At 38.5% G+C, this 22,624-nt stretch overlaps 1 protein-coding gene across 1 annotated transcript; it reads left to right on the forward strand.

The window, feature by feature from the left end:
* The first annotated feature begins 980 nt into the window (after positions 1 to 980).
* Positions 981 to 1,899, forward strand: LOC119523307 (tetraspanin-7-like). Its single transcript, XM_037822073.1, has one exon. The coding sequence runs from the start codon at positions 1,018 to 1,020 to the stop codon at positions 1,762 to 1,764; it is 747 nt and encodes a 248-aa protein (XP_037678001.1). The 5' UTR covers positions 981 to 1,017; the 3' UTR covers positions 1,765 to 1,899.
* The last annotated feature ends 20,725 nt before the right edge of the window (positions 1,900 to 22,624 follow it).

Consider the following 22,624-nt stretch of genomic DNA (forward strand, 5'->3'; position numbering starts at 1 on the left):
GTTCATTATTAAGAGACTGGCCGTATGAGAATTATTAAAGGGAGTTTTGCTGACTGCAAAGAAAAAACAGCAGAGAGAGGTTTGGAGGAGGGTACAGAATTAGGAAGTATTAGGAATGGTAACTAAAAGGGTATAAAGAGAGAAAAAAATAGATCTGACAAATAAAAACCAAAGGATAAGGTGGTTGAAGTAAGAACTGCCATTACAGTAATAACTTTGAACATTAATATATGAAACTCCCCAATCAAAAGATTGGCAAAATGGATTTAAAAATGTGATCCATCTATTTTCTGTTTACAAGAGACTCATTTTAGACCCAAAGATACAAATAGGTTGAAAGTGAAAGGATGGTAAAAGATATTCCACACAAGGAATAACAAACAAACAAACAAAAAAGTGGGGTAGCTATTCCAATATCAGGCAAAATATACTTCAAATGCAAAATGTTAGAAGAGGTAAAGAAGGACACTAAATATTAGTAAAATGGCAAATCACCAAGAAATAGCGATAATAAATATTTATGCTCCTAATCAAGGTGCCCCAAAGTATAGGAGGCAAACACTGGCAAAACTGAAGGGAATAATAGAGGTCTCTACAATACTTGTGGGAGACTTCAACACACCACTCTCTCCAATATATAGAACATCTAAACAGAGGATCGATAAGGACACAGAAAACCTAAATAATATGATAGATGACCTAGACCTTACAGACATATATAGAACATTGCACCCAAAACAACAGGATATACATTCTTCTCAAGTGTTCATGGAACATTCTCCAGCATAGACTATATGCTGGGGTACAAACCAGGTCTCATTAAATTTAAAAGGATTGAAATTAAACAAAACATTTTCTCTAATCATAAGGGAAAGCATCTGGGTATCAACAACAAACAAAGATCAGGAAAATATACAAATTTGTGGCAGTTAAACAACACACTTTTAAACAATCAGTGGGTCAAAGAAGAAATTGCGGCCCGCCCGCCGCCCACCGCTGCCTCCAGAGCTCTGTAGTATGGCATCGAGGAGAATGGAGACCAAACCTGTGATAACCTGTCTCAAAACCCTCCTCATCATCTACTCCGTCTTCTGGATCACTGGGGTGATCCTGTTGGCTGTTGGAGTCTGGGGCAAACTCACTCTCGGCACCTATATCTCCCTCATCGCTGAGAACTCCACAAATGCTCCCTACGTGCTCATTGGAACTGGCACCACTATCGTCGTTTTCAGCCTGTTTGGATGCTTTGCTACATGCCACGGCAGCCCATGGATGCTGAAACTGTATGCCATGTTTCTGTCCCTGGTGTTCCTGGCTGAGCTCGTAGCTGGCATTTCAGGGTTTGTGTTTCATCATGAGATCAAGGATACCTTCCTGAGGACTTACACGGATACCATGCAGAATTACAATGGGAATGATGAGAGGAGCCAGGCAGTGGATCATGTGCAGCACAGCCTGAGCTGCTGTGGTGTGCAGAACTACACCAACTGGAGCACCAGCCCCTACTTCCTGGAGCACGGCATCTCCCCCAGTTGCTGCATGAACGAAACTGATTGTAATCCCCAGGAGCTACACAACCTGACCGTGGCCACCACCAAAGTTAACCAGAAGGGTTGTTATGATCTGGTGACCAGTTTCATGGAGACTAACATGGGAATCATCACTGGCATGGCATTTGGAATTGCATTCTCCCAGTTGATTGGCATGCTGCTGGCCTGCTGTCTGTCCCGGTCCATCACGGCCAACCAGTATGAGATGGTGTAAGGAGAAGTCTTTCAAGAACGGTGGAATAAGAGACCTGTTTTAAAAAGGAACTTCAGCAATCTTTGAAAGACTTCCAAAGAATGTTAGAGCACAGTACATAATACACCTGCGCCCGCACCCCTTTACCCCACCCCAACCCAGCATGCAGCCAACACTCCCACATATTCTCTGCTCCACCTTTCAGCCCATGTCATGTGTAGCGTTCCATTTTGTGAAGCCCCATTTTGCCACAGAGTATAGCCAGGTTCCCCTGCAGCTCGTCCTAGTGGATCCCACTCTTGAGGCCCTGTGTGTGCCAGCTCCTCCATCTGTACTTGGTCCAACTGCAGCTCATCATAGGTGACTGGTCATTGTACCATCACTGGCCCCATTGGGCCCTGCATGTAGTGTGGGAGGCTCCAGTTAGCCCTTTACCATGATCGATAAATGCCACACACCTTATGCATAGATAAGCAGACTATAGATATCTGTTCTTTTGACTTAATCTCATTTGGTTTGGTTTTCCCTTTACTAAGGCTCTTTCCTACCCTCTTCAGACTGCCCAGAACATGTAAAGAAATAGATTGGCATTGTCCATGAGGAGACAGAAGCATGAAGGCAGTTGTTGTTGAGCTTTAGGTGGCCTCCTTGCTTGTTACTGTTAACATGCCTGGGTATGTATAGACAGTTTAGTCCACCTGTATAATCCTGTTATCAAGTTGTGTTGTTGCTTCCCATGAAGGTAATGATATTACTTTTGTTTTTTCCCAGTTAATTGCTATCGTGTTATTTCAGTTCTTCTTTCCATATATTTTCTTGCATTGACATTACAGCCATTGAGGACCTCATCAGGTCAATATATAAATGAGTGTGAGGGGAGAATAAAAGTCAAAATATCTTAAAAAGAACTTTAAAAATAATGCCTCTGTCTAGCATGCCAACAAGAATGCATTGATATTGTGAACATTTGTGATATATGTATTAATAAATAGAGCCACTACAAAAAAAAAAAAGAAGAAATTGCAAGAGAAATCAGTAAATGTCTTGAGACAAATGAAACACAATGTATCAAAACATATGGGATGCAGCAAAGGCAATGCAGAGAGGGAACTGTATAGTTCCAAATGCCTACATTAAAAAGGAATAAAGAGCTAAAACCAATGACTTAACTGAACAACCGAAGAAACTGGAGAAATAAGAGCAACTAATCCTAAAGCAAGCAGAAGGAAAAAATAACAAAAATTAGAGCTGAAATTAATGAAATGGAGGATAAAAAAACAAACGAGAGAATCAATAAAACAAAAAGTTGGTTCTTTGACATGAATGAAATTGATAAATCCTTAGCAATATCAACAAATACAAAAAGAGGAAAGCTGCAAATAAATAAAATCAGAAATGGGGAGGGGGGCATTACAACAGACCCTGAAGAAATAAAAAAGATCATAAGAGGTTACTATGAACAAGTATATGCCAACAAACTGGACAACTTAGATGAAATGGGCAACTTCCTAGAAATACATGAAAAACCTACACTGACTCAAGAAGGAATGAAAGACCTCAGCAAACCAATCACAAGTGAAGAGATTGAATCAGTCATCAGAAATCTACCAACAAAGAAAAGCCCAGGACTGGATGGCTTCACAGGTGAATTTTACCAAGCATTCCAAGAAGAATTAATACCAATCCTGCTCAAACTCTTCAAAAAACTGAAGAAGAGGGAAAAGTACCTAACTCATTCTATGAAGCCAACATCACCCTAATATCTAAGCCAGATAAAGATACTACAAGGAAAGAAAACTTCAGGCCAATCCCTCTAATGACTATAGATACAAAAATCCTCCACAAAATACTTGCAAATAGAATCCAACAGCGCTACAAGTCAATGATAATAGTACAGACAGCCCAATTATAAAATGGGCAAAAGATATGAAAAGACATTTCACTGAAGAGGAAATACAAATGGCTAAAAAACACATGAAAAAATGTTCAGCTTCACTAGCTGTTACAGAGATGCAAATTAAGGCCAAATGAAATATCATCTCACACCAGTCAGAATGACTGCCATTAAACAAACAGGAAACTACAAATGCTGGAGAGGATGTGGAGAAATTGGAACTCTTATTCATTGCTGGTGGGACTGTATAATGGTACAGCCACTCTGGAAGATAGTCTGGCAGTTCCTTAGAAAACTAGATATCAAGTTACCCTTTGATCCAGCAATTTCACTTCTTGGTATATACCCAGAAGATCTGAAAACAGTGACACGAACAGATATTTGCACACCGATGTTCATAGCGACATTATTCACAATTGCTAAGAAATGGAAACAATCCAAATGTCCTTCAACAGATGAGTGGATAAAGAAAGCGTGGTATATACACATGATGGACTACTATGCAGCAGTAAGAAGAAACGAGGTCGTGAAACATATGACAACATGGATGAACCTTGAAGCCATAATGCTGAGTGAAATAAGCCAGACACAAAAAAAGAGATATTGTATGTTACCACTAATGTGAACTCTGTGAAAAATGTAAAATAAATATTTTACATTGTAGAATGTAAGAGACCTAGAGATAGACAGCAACTAGTGAAGGGGGAATGATAATCTAATAAGAACAGGTGAGCTATTGAGGGTAATCTCAATGTTATGGGAATGCTCAGGAATGATTATGGTTTGTTAATTTACGTGGGGCATGGTAGGGACATGTTGGAAGCAATACAGTTATTTTAGGTAATTTGTTTTTCTTATTCCTTTGTTTTGTTTGAATTTTTTTTTAATTTTTGATAAAGTAAAAATAAAAAAAGCTATTGCATTAAAAATTAGCTTCAATGTAGTTATTTTAGGTTATTTGGTTTTTCTTATGCCTTTGATTATGGTTTGCTAATTTTCTTGGAGTATGGTAGGAACATGTTAGAAGCAATTTAGTTATTTTAAATGATTATTTTTTCTCTTATTCCTTTGTTTGGATATAGTTTATTAATTTTCTTGAGGTATGGTAGGAACATGTTGGAAGCAAAGTAGTTATTTTAGGTTGTTTTCTTAATCCTTTGTTTTGTTTGAAATGTGTTTTTTTGTTGTTCATTTTTTTAAATTTTTCAATAAATTAAGTTAAAAAATTTAAAAAAAGAGAATCCAACAGCATATTAAAAGAGTTATACACCATGACGAAGTGGATTTTATTCCAGGTATGCAAGGCTATTTCAACACAGGAGAATCAATTAATGTCAAAAATGAAAAATCACATGATTATCTTGATTGACACAGAAAAGGCATTTGAAAAAATTTCACCATTTCATGATAAAAAAAATTTAAAAAGTAGGAATCAAAGGAAATTTTCCCAACATGAGAAAGGACATATATGAAAAACCCATAGCTAACATCCTACTCAATGGTGAGATACTGAAGTTTTTCCCTCTAAGATCTGGAACAAGACAAGGATGCCCACTGTCACCACTGCTATTCAACATTTTGCTAGAAGTTCTAGCTAGAGCAATTAGGAAAGAAAAAGAAATAAAAGGCATCCAAATTGGAAAGGAAGATGTAAAACTGTCATTATTTACAGATGACAGGATCCTATATTTAGGAAATCTTGAAGAAATGACAAAAAAGCTACTTGACCTAATAACAACTTCAGCAAAGTGGTGGGATACAAGAGCAACATGCAAAAATCAATGGTGTTTCTATACACTAGTAATGAGCTATCCAAGGAGGTAATCAAGAAAAAAGTTCCATTTACAATAGCAAATAAAAGAATCAAATATCTAGGAATAAACTTACCTAAGGATGTACAGGACCTGTACACAGAAAACTACAAAACATTGCTAAAAGAAATCAAAGACCTAAATAAATGGAAAGACATGCCGTGTTCATGGATTGGAAGACTAAAGGTCATTAAGATATCAATTCTACCCAAATTGATCTACAGAGTCAATGCAATAGCAATCAAAATTCCTGTAGCCTAATTTGCAGAAATGGAAAAGTTGATTATCAATTTTATTTGGAAGGGTAGCAAGCCTCAAATAGCCAAAAACATCTCGAAAAGGAAGAATGAATTGGAAGCTGTCACACTTTCTGACTTTAAACTATGTTATAAATCCACTGTGGTGCACAGCATGGTACTGGCATAAACTTAGACATATCGATCAATGGAATCTAATTGAGAGTTCAGAAATAGACCCTCAGATCTATGGTCAATTGATTTTTGACAAGGCTCCTAAGTCCACTCAGCTGGGACAGAACAGTCTGCAATAAATGGTGTTGGGAGAACTGGATATCCATATCCAAAAGAATGAAAGAAGACCCCTATTTCACACCCTGTACAAAAATTAACTCAAAATGGATCACAGACCTAAATATAAGAACCAGTATCATAAAATTCCTAGAAGAAAATGCAGGGAAACATCTCCAAAATCTAGTGACAGGCAGCAGTTCCTTAGATTTTATACTCAAAAATCAAGCAATGAAAGAAAAAAATAGATAAATGAGGTCTCCTCAAAATTGAATACTAAAGTGCTTTACATACTGTCAAAACAATGAAAAGCCAACTGTCTCAATGGGAGAAAATATTTGGAAACCACATATCTGATAATGATTTGATATCCAGAACATATAAAGAAATCCTACACCTCAACAATAAAAAGACAAACAACCCAATTTAAAAATGGACAGAAGACATAAATAAACATTTTTCCAAAGAGGAAATACAGATGGCTAAAAAGAACATGAAAAGATGCTCAGCCTCACTAGCTATTAGGAAAATGCAAATCAAAACCACAATGAGATATCACTCACACCTACCAGAATGGACGGTTTTAAGCAAAGAGGAAACTCCAAGTGTTGACGAGGATGTGGAGAAATTGGAACACTTATTTACTGCTAGTGGGAATGTAAAATGGTACAGCCTCTGTGGAAGACAGTTTGGCAGTTCCTCAGGAAGCTAAGTATAGACTTGCCTTACAATTGGCAATCCAGCTACTTGGGATATACTCAGAAGATCTGAAAGCAGGGACACAAACAGACATTTGCACACCAATGTTCGCAGCAGCATTATTCACAGTTGCCAAAAAATGGAAGCAACTCAAGTGTCAATCAACATGTGAACAGATAAGCAAAATGTGGTATATACATACAATGGAATATTATTCAGCAGTAAGAAGGAATGAAGTCCTGAAACACGTGACAACATGGATGAACCTTGAGGACATTATGTTAAGCGAAATAGGTCAGGCACAAAAGGACAAATATTGTATAATCTCACTGATATGATCTTATTATAATATGTAAACTCATAGACAAATATAGAATATAGATTACTGGGATATAGAATTAGGCTAAAGAATGGACAGTGATTGCTTAATATGTGCAGAATATTTAACTAGGTTGAACTTAAATGTTTGGAAACGGATAGAGGTGATGGTAGCACATTATTGTGAAAATAATTAAACATTACTGAGTGGTGTATGAATGTGGTAGAAAGGGGAAGTTAAGAGTCATGTATGTCACCAGAAGGAAAGTTGGAGGATAAAATGTGGGAATGTGTAACACAGTGAATCTTGTGGTGGAAAATGACTGTGATTAACTACACAATATAAAAAAATTCTTTCATGAACTAGAATAAATGTGCAACACTATTATAAGGAGTTAATAATAGAGGGGTATATGGGGAAAATGTTCCTTTCACAAACAATAAACTATAGAAACAGTAATATTTTAATATTCATTCATCAACAGTAAGAAATGTACCACACCAATACTATGGGTCAACAACAGCGGGGAGTGGGGGTATGAGAGGATTTGCATTTTCTTTTATTTTTATTTCTTTTCTGTAGTAATAAAAATGTTCTAGAATTGATCATGGGTATGTATGCACAACTGTGTGATGATACTGTGAGCCAGTGATTGTATATTTCAGATGGTTTGTGAATATATCTCAATAAAATTCCATTAAAAATCCCTATATCTAAAAAACAGGGAGGGTGAAATGGGAGACACGCAGAAGTTAATGGCTGCCATTAGAAATTCCAAATGTCTGCTGAAAAATATAGTGAATGCCTCCTATCTTAGGGGCTGTAGAAATTGGTTGCTTAATCCTGATTCTGTTCTTTGGAAGGATTTCCTACTCCACTGTTCTTAGAGGTCCTTGGCTCTACCTTCTTGGGCGTTCTTTATTTGCTTTTCTGCTCTGCCACATCTGAAGTAGGTGTTGGGGGAATATGCACAAATTGGGAATTGCACAGCCTTCTGAGCAGATTTGTTACTTCTGGAAAGTTGGAGTTTGAAGGATTCTTCTGTCTTGAATGATCAAGGCCTTTGCAGGATTGTGCTGTCTTTAGCAAAGACACTCTCTTAGAAGCTTAGTAGGCTTTGGAACTATTTGCTTCGAGTCATCTCCGTGAGGCAATAACCACAGTCAATGTTTTATTTCTAGATGCAGTTTATGAATAAGCTTTATTTCCCTGCTTTCTCATCCTCATGCCCACACTCCACTCAACTTAATGGTATCTACCCTTGAAGCCTCCAGGCTTAGGTAGTTTGGTAGTATCCTTCTCTGATTTTTTGCTATAAAGCTGAGTTACTTTTGGCTTTTGTTGCTCAAAGCATTTAAAGATACCACACCTCACTAGTTGGGATGTAGAAGTTCTTCCAACCTTGCAAGACCCTGCACTTACAGATTTCATTCCTGCTTTCAAGCCAGTAATTATTTTTCCTGAACTCATTTAGTTTTTATAATAACTTGCCAAACTTAGCCAGTAGTAACTAAAACACATTGCAAATGTTCTGTTTTCTAAGCTCTTTTAGCTGTTGTTCTTGTTATGGAAATACCTCACATTATGGTACCAATTTCTGTATTAGTCAGTTTAGGCTAGGAAATAATGTAGTAATCAGTAAATTAGAAATGTCAGTGGATTAACACAATAAGTATTTATTTCTTATTGAATAAAGGCTGTTACAGGTCAAACATGCTTCCTCCATCTTGTAGCTATGCGAACATAGATTGGGTTGCCTGATTTAGCTAATAAAAATATGGGACCCTAGTTAAATTTGAATTACACACATAAAAAAATATGAATTACACATAAACAATGAATATTGTTGACACTATGTCCCATGCAATATTTGGGCCACATTTGTACTAAAAATATTTATCTGAAGTTCAAATTTTTCTTTCTGTAATATATTTATTGTATTTACTTTAAATGCTATATATGTGTTTAGCTTTTGAAACAATCTCAAATTTACAGAAAAGTTGAAAGTATAGCACAAAGAAATTTTTTTCTCTGAGAGGAACCTGCCGATATGATACCCATCTCACCTGAACACTTTAGTGTGTATTTCCAACAAACAAAGACAATCTCCTATGTAGCCAAAATATAGCCATCACCATCAGGAAATGAATACTGACACTTCACTACCATAGAATCCTCAGAAGCAATCCAGGATTCTGACTGTGTTAGAATTATGCATTACATTCAGTTTTATCTCTTTGGTCTCCTTCAGTCTGGAACAATTCCTCAGTCTTCCTTGACTTTCATGGTGTTGCCACTTTTGAAAATTATAGGCCAGTTATCTTGTTGAATGCCCCTCAACTTGGTTTTGTCTAATGTTTCCTCATCATTAGATTCAAGTTAGGCATCTTTACCATGAAAGCCACAGAAGTGATGCTATTTAATCTCTCTGCAGTTTTTAAAGGTAAGAAAACCAAAGAGATGGAAAAGAAGGAAAGGGAAGGTCTTAAAAATGGCCTCTCAGTGAAAATACTGAACCAGTATTTTAATTATCAAAGACATTTTGTGCAGGATTGTGTTATCTTTGCATATTCTCCTTTAATTCTTTTGTCCTGCAAAAATGTCCTCATTCTCTAGATGTTATTGAAGCTGATCTTGACCAGAACCCTTCCTGCCATTGGGTAAGAGGCCAAAAGGGGACAGAAGCCATTTTAGAAGTGGTGGTTTCAGGACTTCTCCCCTTCTTTCTTTCCCCAAGGGACAAAGGGAGCTAGGCCCCTAGTTTCCTCTAGGTGGAGCACAATTACCTGAAGAAAGAAGGGAATTCTGGATGAATTAATTCCAAAGAAGGAAGAAGTGATGTATATTCTGTATTTTATCTAACAACAGTACATACCAAGTGGTGGATACTCCAGTGGAGAGAGCAAGAAGGAAATATGGCATAGGAAGTTTCATTGGCAGGCTTAAAAACAGCTTATATCACTTCTACTTACAATTCAGTGTACAGAACTTAGTCACATGTACCCAAGCCAACCTCATATAGAGAGCTGATGAAATGTATTCTTCTTATGACTCCCCAAAGTACAAATAGTATGGTGGACACATAGCACTGTTTCTTATGTAAACAATATTGAGTCTTAGCTATTAGGTATATAGATAAAACTCTATATATGCAAATCCACCTTACATATAGTGGATATGCATTACTGTTAAGCACATATGAATCATTAATAAAATATACCACACATTAAGCCATGAAGGCAGCCTATAACATTTCAAAGAATATCCTACAAACTATATCTCCAACCATTAAACAATTAAATTAGATATTTAATAACAAAGCATGCTTTTAAAAGAATCCCATATGTGAAAAAGGGCAAGGTTAAAAACAAAATATTTGAGAGGAAAAAGCAAATCATAAATTGGGAGAAGATATCTGCTATAAAAAGCTTATATATATACTCCTATAAATCAATAAGAAAAAAATTCACAGCCCAACAGAAAAATAGGTAAAAGACCGCCACTTCAAAAAAAGTGGATATCCAAATGATCAATAAGACATGTTTTAAAGTGCTGGACCTCATTGGTCATCGGGGAAATGCAAATTAAACCCATGAGGTATCATTGCATGCACATCAGAGCTCTTATTTTTAAAAGCACATCAAATACCAAGTGTTAGCAAAAAGCAATTGAAACTCAGACATTCCTGAAGGAAGTGTAAATCATTATAGCAATTTTAGAAAACAATTTTGATGGTATCCACTAAATCTGAACATATATACGTCCTAAGAAACAGCAATTCAACTCCTTAATATTGATCTAAGAGACTTGCATACCCATGTATGCCAAAATTGTTCACAGCAGCAGTATCCGTAATAACCAAAGCTGGAAACAAACTAAATGACCATAAACTGTAGAATGATTAAATAGATTGTGGTATAGAATACCACAGAACAATGGGAATGAATGAACTACTACCATATGCAATGGCATGGATAATTCACACAAATGATGCTGAGCAAAAGAAGCCAGACACAAAAGAGTACATAGTTTACGATTCCATTTACATAAAGTTCAAAAAACAAGGGCAAAGCTAATCTTAGTGATACAACTCAGGAGACAGGTGTACTTTTGAGAAAATAGGACTAGGAAGGAGAACAAGAGAGGGCTTCAGGGTGTTAATAATTTGTATTTCTTGATCTGGATTCTGTTTACAGGATGCATACAATGTGAAAATCCAGTAAAATCTACTTTTATGATTTGTGTACTTTTCTGTTTATTTGTTATAATTCAATAAAATGTTATTTTAAAACATATACGTGATTCTGGTGAATATCAGTGGACGCTAAAATTATAGGATGGAAATTTTGGTGGACAAAGATATATAGACAATCTCAAAGAAACACCCCACAGACTATACATTAATTACAAAGGGAAAATGTTACCTTTATAAATGAAGAAATATGGTAAAAATTATCTAAACCTAGTGATCAATCAGTGTCTGATGGAGTGACAAACTGGCATTAGGTGATCCTGATGTGATGTGATGTAATACAATGGGAAGTACACACCATTATCTACGTAGTGCTCTCGCCAGCCATGTTTAACCTGTATGTTATCCTGAGGAAATAATCAGACAAGTCCATTTTGTAGACAGTCTTCAATGCAGCTAGACTGGACTCAAGAAAATGTTAGTGACATGAAAGACAAAAAAGGTGAGGTCAGTCCTATAATTTTAAAAATGACAGAAGAGATGTGACAACCCTATGTAATACATGATATTTGGATTCTGGACCAACATATGAACAGCTGTAAAGGAAATTTGGGGGCAACTGGTGAAATTTGAATAAGGACTATGCACTCATTAATATTATATCAATATTAAATTCCTTGGATGTGATAATGTTCTGTGGCTGTGTTGGAGAATGCACTTATTCTTAGGAGATATATGTTGAAATATTTGGTGAAAGAATTTCTAATGGTTCAGCAAAGAAAATTTCTCTCTCAAATGTTCCAAAATGTATGTTAATAGTTGGTAAAAATTAATGAAAGTTAAATTTAGGTGTTCCATGTAATATTATTTAAGTTTTCTCTAGGTTTAAAATTTTTCAAAATAAGTAGTTGGGAGACAATATTTCCTTGAGGAAAATGTTTACAGAGTACACGCCTCTCTCTCTCCCTCTGTCTCTCTCTCTCTCTGTCTGTCTACTTACCTACTTACCTACTTCTCTCTCTATATATCTATATATCTACATATATGACATATATATGTGACGGACATACATAAAATTTTAACAATGTAACAATGATTACCTCTGGGTAGTGAGCTTATGGGTCATTTAAACCTTAGTCTTATATTTTATTATCATCTATTTTTCTATACCTTCTATACATGTCTTACTTTACAAATACTTCAAAACAAGAAATATTTTTTATGAGTTAATCATTCAACTTAGGTCATTGGGAAAAAGAGCAACAGAGCAAACCCAGATAGGGAAAAATACAGGAAATAATAGAGATGAGGACAGGAATTAATGACAAAGTAAATTAAAATCAATATTCTTTATCAATATTCTTTATTGATCAGCAGGTTCTCTGAAAAGATTAATTAAATGGACAGATTTCTAGCAAGACTGGTTCCTACAAAAAAGTGATAAAATATAGATAAGGAATAAGGTAAAAGAGGAAATAATTACAAATACAAGCACTTAAAAAATAATAAAATATATAAACACCCAGTGCAAATGTATAAATTACTAGAAAAATAGAAACTAAAATATTGATGTAAAAGAGAAGAAAAAATTAGGTAGCTCAGTATCCACTGAATGAATTAAAATGGTAGTCAAAGAACTACTCTAAAATGTAATATGCGGGCTAAGAATATTATCATTTTACCGGTGAGTTATAGCAAAGATTCAAAAACAGTTGTTTCCAATTATATACATTTTTTTTTCTCCAGGAAATAGAAGTAAAGTAAAAGTTGCCAAATGAATTTTGGTGGGCATCGCTAATTTTGACTCTAAAACCAGGTGACCATAAAATTAAAGGAAAGTATCAGTCCCTTTCACTTGTGAATGTGGATGCAAAGATCCTAAATAAAATATGAGCAAATCAAATTCAACATTGTCAGGTGAATACAATCCATGAAGATTAAACAGAATTTACCTAGGAATAAAATGACTTCACATATTAAAAAACTAATTAAAAACATTACTAGACTGAAGAGAAAAAAAATCATACATTGCTCTCAGTGTAGGAAAAAAATTTGATAAAGCTAAAAACTCATCTATGAAAAAAACCCAAAATTCTTAGCAATCTATGAAATCAGAGAAACTTCCCTAATTTGGTAGACATTATATTTAAGGAAAACACATTATATGTAACCCATTTAAGATAAGGGACATGGCACATTTTCATGTTAAGTATAAGAACTGAAGGGAATAAATAAAACTCAAAAGTCTAAATATGATATGATCATCTATTTAGAAATGACCAGTCTCAACAGATACAAGATATACTACATAAAAGATCACAGTAAACAAAACAAAATCTCTGTACTTACAGAATTCACTACTTCTAATGAAGAAACACTATCAAGGTAATATGTCCTGTGATGATAAATTCTAGAATAAAATGAAGCATAAGAAAGGGGTATAGAATAATGAGCAGTAGGTCCTATGTATATATATGTCTTAGTTTTGCGAGCCCTCAATCACAAATACTACACAGTGGGTTGGCTTCAACAATGGAAATTCTTTATCTCACTGTTTCAGAGGTTGGAAGGCTTGCTTCCTCCCTGGGTCAGCAGCATTCTCCCTGGCCAGCAAACTGTGCTTTCCATCACACGGGGAAGTTCTCTCCGTCTTCTTCCGGTTCTGTCGACTTCTATTTTCCAGCTCCTCCCCATGACTTTTCTCTCCAATGTCTGAATTTCTCCCGTTTATAAAGGACAGCAGTAAGTGGGCTTAAGGTCCTCCTTCATTCAGTTGGTTCACACCTTAACTAAAAACAACATCTTCAAGAGGTCTTATTTTACAATGGGTTCACACTCACAGGAATGCAGATTATGGACATGCCTTTTGGGGGGTACATAATTCAACCTACACAATAGGGTGGTCAGAAAAGCACTATTTGAACAGAGACTTGAAGAAGTGTAAATATTTGAGGCAAGGGCATTTCAGACAGAACAAACAGCCAATGCAAAGGCCCTATGGTGGAGGCTTGCTTGATGTTTTCCAGAAATAGCAAGGTGGCCAGTGTGTCTGGACTAAAATAATTGAAAGTAAACATGGTAGGAGATAAAGTTGGAGATTTGGGATACACTTTTAAGTGAGAGCCTGTGGATTTTATAATAGATTGGATGTGGAGTATGAGAGAGATTATTAAGGACAGTTCCAAGTTTTGTGGCTCAGGTAAGTGGATGAATGCAGGGGTTCCACTTTAAAAGACAGGGAACTATGAAGAAAGAGTAGGTTTAGAGACCAAACAATTCTGTTTTTTTGATTTGGATGTGTTCAATTTGAGATATGTATTATAGCTCCATGAAAAGTCAAATATACAGATTTAGCAGACTGGAGTTTATGGGGAAGATTTGAGATAGGAAAAAAAGACAGTGGAGGTCAGAGGCAAACTTGACAAGAGCTGTTTTGGTGGGGTGGTGGAGTCAAAATCCTGACAGGAGTGCGTTCAAGGAAGAGACGAGAGGAGAAACATTCAACAAATATTGGAAATAGTGGGGGGTCAAAGGAGGATTTTTCGTTTGCTTGTTTGCTTTGTTGGTGTTACTTTGGCACATTTGTATTGTGATGTTTATTGTCTGACAGGGAAAACTGATGATGATTGGTAAATGTTTCCTCTGCTTATTGTGTGACTATAGCAACTTTTGTTCTGCGATTGTAATTTGATTTTTGGCATGGTTACTCTGTCCTTGGATGTTTACAATATAATATTGATGTTCTCAATTTATTTGTTGTGGGGTTTTATTAGCTAATTTCAAATGACTTTTTCCAGGGGACTTTGAAATCATTTTTCCAACTTCTATAAAATACTGTTGAATTGTAATTGGAATTACATAAAATTTGTAGTTAATTTTGAGAGATCCGACAGCTTCTTAATTTGTATTCCTGAAATTGTTTTCACTCTTTTTCTGGATTGGTGTTACTAGAATTTTTATGGTCAATCATTTAAAAAACCCCACAATTCTTGTATTCATTTAACCAGGTGTGATGGTTGGGTTCATGTATCAACTTGGCCAGGTGATGGTACCCAGCTGTCTGGTCAAGCAAGCACTGGCCTAACCATTGCTGCAAGGACATTTGTGGCTGGTTAATAAACCAACACGCTGGTTTATTAAATCGTCAGTCAATTGGCTGCAGCTGTGACTGATGACATCAATGAAGGGCATGTCTTCCACAACGAGAGAATGCAGTTGGCTGGATTTAATCCAATTAGTCAGTTGAAGACTTGTAAGCGAGACAGATAGAGGACTTTCACTTCTTTGGCTGACCAGCTCAGCATTTCCTGAGGAGTTTCTTGAAGTTGCCAATTCGTTTCTTGAGGAGTTCATCAAACATCTTCATTGGAGTTGCTGCCTGCCCTAAGGAATTTGGACTCATGCATACCCGCAGTTGCATGAGTCACTTTTATAAATCTTATATTCATAGATATCTCTCATAGATTCTGTTTCCCTAGAGAACCCTAACTAATACAACTTGGTACCGGGAGTGGTTCTTGAGAAACAGAATCTTAAAATGGGCTTTTACAATTTGTTTTCTACTCTGATTAGATTCAAAGGCACTCGTGACTCCATTTCCAATAATCAAGAGGGCACTGACAGCCCATGGCATGAGTTGGCAAAGGAGATATGCAAAATAGCACCATTTGATTCTCCTAATCATACTCTTGTATGAAGCAAGGCTCTGGGTGACAGTGTTTTCGACACCTTCACAGAGTTTTGCAGAATTAAGGGGTATAATGATGTTGGTTGGCTGCTCTTAGATACATTGGATAAAGTTGTAAGAGAAAGGGATGAGCTAAAGGCTTCAAATTTAAAACTTAAATGCCGTATGACAGATGTGAAAGTTTCTATGTGTGCCCTGAAAGAAAATCTTATTTCCTGTGCCCACAGACTTGAGATTTCTGAAAACCAGATGCAGACTCTTATTGTGCGAGTAGCAGATTTAAAATGTAAACTAAAATCTCAACCTCTCAGGGTGTCTGCTGTTAAAGTAAAGGCATTGATTGGAAAAGAATGGGATCCGGAAACTTGGGATGGGGACATATGGATTGATAATAATGGCAGTGAGGACATTGGAACCCTGGATTCTGCTGAATCATTGTTAGATTTACCTGTAGAGGGCTGTCCTGAGGAAACAGCTTTCCCACTTCCAGTCTGCCCTAAGGAACCTGCAATCCAACCCCCACCTAAAGAGATTAACCCTTCAGTGCCTGCTAATCCTGTAATCACCTCCCCTGAGGAAGCAGCACTCACTCCTCTGTCTGGGGAGATTAATCTTGTTTTAAGAAATGAAAATGCAACAGAATGTCCTGAGGTAAATGGCTTGAGGGATAATTTTAACTCTTTTCATGACCCACCCCCACCACCAGTCTTTGCTTCAAGACCTACAACTAGACTAAAGTCCCAACAAGCCCCGAAGGGTGAAGTACAAAGCATGACCCATGAGGAAGTATGCTATACTCCAAAAGAACTGTGAGTTTTACAATTTATACAGACAGAAACCAGGCGAATATGTGTAGGAATGGATATTAAGGGTGTAGGATAATGGTGGAAGGATTATAATGTTGAATCAGGCTGAATTTACTGGTATGGGCCCACTAAGCAGAGATTCTGCATTCAATGTTGTAGCTTGAGGGGTTAGAAAGGGTGTTAACAGTTTGGGTGGCTGGCTGAAACATGGATCAAAAGGTGGCTGGCATTATTGGAGGTTGAAATGCCAGAACTGCCCTGATATAATGTAGAGGAGGGGATTCAAAGGCTTAGAGAGATTGGAATGTTAGAGTGGATTTATCATGGAAGACCTGCTCACACACTCCTGGAATGTCCAGAGGACACACCTTTTACCAGGACTGTGAGGAATAAATTTGTGAGACTAGCTCCATCATCCCTGAAGAGCTCTGTAGTTGCCCTTCTCTGTAGGTCAGATATTACTGTAGGTGCTGCTGTCACTGAGCTGGAATCCTTAAACACAATGGGGATAATTGGGTCCCGAGTCAGCAGAAGCCAAGTGGCTACAGTTAATCGCCACAGACAAGGTGGGTGTGGCAACCATAATGGAAAAAAGGCTCAAAGCAGCAATCGAAATAACATGACTTGCAGAGACTTATGGCATTGGCTACTAGATCATGGAGTACCAAGTGGTAAAATAGATGGGCCATTGACTAAATTCTTGTTTGAACTATATAGGCAGAAGAATTCTAGGTCAAGTGAACAAAAGTCTCCCTTGAATTACAAAAACAGAGAGTCACAGCCCCTTAATCAATTCCCAGACTTGAGAGAGTTTACAGATCCAGAGCCCCTTGAATGAAGGGAAGGCCGGATACCCTTGAGGAAGGACCCTGTTACACTGCCAAAAATTTATACTGTTAATCTTCCTCCCAGCCTTCCCCAGGGGGACCTACAGCCTTTTACCAGGGTAACTGTGCATTAGGGAAAAAGAAATGATCAGATATTTCATGGATTACTAGACACTGGTTCAGAAGTGACATTAATTCCAGGAGACCCAAAACGTCACTCTGGTCCACCAGTCAGAGTTGGGGCTTATGGAGGTCAGGTTATCGATGGAGTTTTAGCTCAGGTCCATCTCACAGTGGGTCCAGTGGGTCCCTGGACCCATTCTGTGGTTATTTCCCCAGTGCTGGAATGCATAATTGGAATAGACATACTCAGCAACTGGCAGAATCCTCACATTGGTTCCCTGACTCATGGAATGAGGGCTATTATGGTGGGAAAGGCCAAGTGGGAGCCACTAGAACTGCGCCTGCCTAACAAAATAGTAAACCAGAGGCAATACTGGATTCCTGGAGGGATTGCAGAGATTAATGCCACTCTTAAGGACTTGAAGGATGCAGGGGTGGTGATTCCCACCACATCCCCCTTCAACCCTCCTATTTGGCCTGTGCAGAAAACAGATGGGTCTTGGAGGATGACAATGGATTACTGTGAGCTTCACCAGGTGGTGACTCCAACTGCAGCTGCTGTTCCAGATGTGGTATCATTGCTTGAGCAAATCAACACATCCCCTGGTACCTGGTATGCAGGTATTGAGCTGGCAAATGCTTTTTTCTCAATAGCTGTTAGTAAGGACCACCAGAAACAGTTTGCAATGGCAAGGCCAGCAGTTTACATTCACTGTGCTACCTCAGGGTTATAACAACCCTCCAGCCCTATGTCATAATATTGTCTGCATGGATCTTGATCGTTTCTCCCTCTCACAAAACATCACACTGGTCCATTATATTGATGATATCATGTTAATTGGACCTAGTGAGCAAGAAGTAGCAACTACTCTAGATTTGTTGGTAAGGTATTTGCATAGCAGAAGATGGGAGATAAATCCAACAAAAATACAGGGGCCTTCCACCTAAGTAAAATTTCTAGGTGTCCAGTGGTGTGGGGCCTGTTGAGATATTCCTGCTAAGGTAAAGGATAAGCTGTTGCATCTGGCCCCCTCTATGACCAAAAAGGAGGCACTACACTTAGTTGGCCTCTTTGCATTTTGGAGACAACATATTCCTCATTTAGGTGTGCTACTCTGGCCCATTTACTGAGTGACCAGAAAAGCTTCTAGTTTTGAGTGGGGACCAGAACAAGATGAGGCTCTGCGACAGGTCCAGGCTGCTGTGCAAGCTGCTCTGCCACTTGGACCATATGATCCAGCTGACCCAATGGTGCTAGAAGTGTCAGTGGCAAATAGAGATGCTGTTTGGAGACTTTGGCAGGCTCCTATAGGAGAATCACAATGCAGGCCCTTAGGATTTTGGAGTAAAGCTTTACCATCTTCTGTAGATAACTACTTTCCATTTGAGAAACAGCTGTTGGCCTGCTACTGGGCCTTAGTAGTGACAGAACGCTTAACCATGGGCCACCAAGTTGCCATGAGACCTGAGTTACCTATCATGAGCTGGGTGTTGTCTGACCCACCAAGCCATAAAGTTGGGCGTGCACAGCAGCACTCCATCATAAAATGAAAACGGTATACACAAGATAGAGCTCAAGTGGGTCCTGAAGGTACAAGTAAGTTACATGAGGAAGTGGCCCAAATGCCCATGGCCCCCACTCCTTCCACCTTACCTTCTCTTTCCCATCCCATAGCTATGGCATTTTGGGGAGTTCCTTACAATCAGTTGACTGAGGAAGAGAAGACTCAGGCCTGGTTTACAGATGGTTCTCCATGATCTGCAGGCACCACCCGAAAGTGGACAGCTGCAGCAATGCAGCCCCTTTCTGGGATGTCCCTGAAGGACAGTAGTGAGGGGACACCCTCCCAGTGCACCTGGTTGTTCACTTTGCTTGGAAGGAGAACTGGCCAGAGGTGCATTTGCATACAGATTCCTGGGCTGTTGCTAATGGTTTGGCTGGATGGTCAGGGACTTGGGAGGAACATGATTGGAAGATTGGTGACAAAGAAGTCTGGGAAAGGGGTATGTGGATAGACCTTTCTGAGTGGGCAAAAAACATGAAGATATTTGTGTCCCACATGAATGCTCACCAGAGGGTGACTTCAGCAGAAGAAGATTTTAATAACCAAGTGGATAAAATGACCCATTTGGTGGATACCAATCAGCCTCTTTCCCCAGCCACTCCTGTCATTGCCCAATGGGCACATGAACAAAGTGGTCATGGTGGTAGGGATGGAGGTTATGCATGGGCTCAGCAACATGGACTTCCACTCACCAAGGCTGACCTGGCCACAGACACTGCTGAGTGCCCAATCTGCCAGCAGCAGAGACCCACACTCTGTCCCCGATATGTCACCATTCCGTGAGGTGATCAGCCTGCTACCTGGTGGCATGTTGATTACATTGGACAACTTCTATCATGGAAGGGGCAGCAATTTGTTCTTTCTGTAATAGACACATCCTCCGGACATGGGTTTGCCTTCCCTGCACGAAATGCTTCTGCCAAAACTACCATCTGTAGACTTAGAGAATGCCTTATCCACCATCATGGTATTCCACACAGCATTGCTTCTGACCAAGGAACCCACTTCACAGCAAATGAAGTGAGGGAATGGGCACATGCTCATGGAATTCTCTGGTCTTACCCTGTTCCCCATCATCCAGAGGCAGCTGGGTTGATGGAACAGTGGAATGGCCTGTTGAAGACTCAATTACAGTGCCAACTAGGTGGCAATACCTTTCAGGGCTGGGGCAGTGCTCTGCAGGAGGCTGTGTATGCTTTGAATCAGCGTCCACTCTATGGTGCTGTTTCTCCCATAGCCAGGATTCATGGGTCCAGGAATCAAGGGGTGGAAACAGGAGTGGCACCACTCACTATCACTCCTAGTGATCCGCTAGGTAAATTTTTGCTTCCTGTCCCTGAAAACTTAAGCTCTGCTGGTCTACAAGTCTTCATTCCAAAAGGAGGAGTGCTTCCAGCAGGAAACACAACAATAATCTGATTGAACTGGAAGTTAAGACTGCCACCTGGCCACTTTGGCTTCTTACACCTCTGAATCAACAGGCAAGTAAGCGGATTACTGTACTGGCTGGGGTGATTGATCCTATCAAGGGGAAATAGCACTGCAACTACACAATGCAAGTAGAGTTTTCCTGGAATACAGGAGATCCCCTAGGGCATCTCTTAGTACTACCATGCCCTGTGATTAAAGTCAATGGAAAACTGCAACAACCCAATCCAGGCAGGGCTACCAATGGCCAAGAAACTTCAGGAATGAAAGTTTGGGTCACCCCACCAGGCAAAGAACCATGGCCAGCTGAAGTGCTTGCTGAGGGTAGAGGGAAAATGGAATGGGTAGTGGAGGAAGGTCGTGACAAATATGAACTACAGCCACGTGACCAATTACAGAAATGAGGACTATGATGGCATGAATATTTCCTCCTTGTTTTGTTATGAGTATGTTTGTATTTGTCTGTAAAGCAAATATCTTTACTTTCTTCCCTGTCTTATCACCTTATCGTATGGCATAAGCTGTATTGTTCATTTTGCTGTATTTAAGCTAAAGGAAACCAATTTTAAGAGTTAATGTCACCCAAGGACTTGTACCCTATTCTGGAGAGATTTAGTGCATTTCCAGTTGTAAGCTGCACAGTGGAGTATTGTTAGGTGAAATATATGTCTGTTATTGTTCTCTACTTAGAGATAAAGTATGGTTTTAGGTGATGTGTATAACTGCCAAGTTGACAAGGGGTGGACTGTGATGGTTAGGTCAGGTGTCAACTTAGCCAGGTGAGGGTACCCAGCTGTCTGGTCAAGCAAGCACTGGCCTAACCATTGCTGTGAGGATGTTTGTGGCTGGTTAATAAACCAGCAGGCTAGTTTATTAAATCATCAGTTAATTAGCTGCAGCTGTGACTGATGACTCAACGAAGGGCATGTTTTCCACAATGAGAGAATGCAGTTGGCTGGATTTAATCCAATTAATCAGTTGAAGACTTTTAAGCAAGACAGATAGAGGACTTTCACTTCTTTGGCTGACCAGCAAAGCATTTCCTGAGGAGTTCCTCAAAGTTGCCAGTTCGTTTCCTGAGGAGTTCATCAAACATCTTCATTGGAGTTGCTGCCTGCTCTATGGAATTTGGACTCGTGCATACCCACAATTGCGTGTCACTTTTATAAATCTTATATTCATAGATATCTCTCATAGATTCTGTTTCCCTAGAGAACCCTAACTAATACACCAGGCTACTGAATATTTTTGCTCTATCATTAAATCACTCAGCATTTAATATATTTTCCTGCTTCCCTAGTATTATCTTTTTGCTTTTTCATGAATTCAATGATTAGCAAGTTTATTTCAATTCTTTTTGTCTGATAATAAAGCATCTAAGAATGTTAGATTCTCTTTGACTACATCTTTGTTTTTTTCAAACCATCACCAGGGCACCTAGAAGACTAATGTGGAGAGCATGAGCACCTGTTTTGTTAGAAAAGGTTTTTCCAAGAAAAAGGGTAACATGAGAGTCTTAAAACAAGAAGTCAAGAAATCTGGGTCACGTTCAGTTCAAAATGCATCAAGAGGCAACCTCTCCCAGTCAGCCTGTAAAGTAACAAGGAAGAAGCAGGAAAATGTAACAATTAACAACCCTACAAACTAAGACTGAAAAACCATTACCAGTATCTATAAGGAATTTCCAACTGAGAAGGATTGGGGAGAAGGGAAAAACAAACACGTGCCATTTGTATGATTTATCTTGGGAAACAGTGTAGAACATCACATCACAAAGAAGGACAAAGGAATTTCACCTCTCCACCATGACATGCCCTCTGATTCCTAAACCCAGGATCCATACCATACCAGAAAATTAAGCAGCTGACCTTGATATTATAATCAGATGATTTCAAAAGAAAATGGGAATATTGTGCTAAAGACTCAGGAAGTACTTAAATTTGATCATAATGTATAAAAGGAAAGTTTATTTTTTAGATCAAATTAGTCCTCACTTTGAGCCC

This window comes from Choloepus didactylus, chromosome X (genome assembly GCF_015220235.1).
Source record: "Choloepus didactylus isolate mChoDid1 chromosome X, mChoDid1.pri, whole genome shotgun sequence".
Classification (NCBI taxonomy): Eukaryota; Metazoa; Chordata; class Mammalia; order Pilosa; family Megalonychidae; genus Choloepus; species Choloepus didactylus.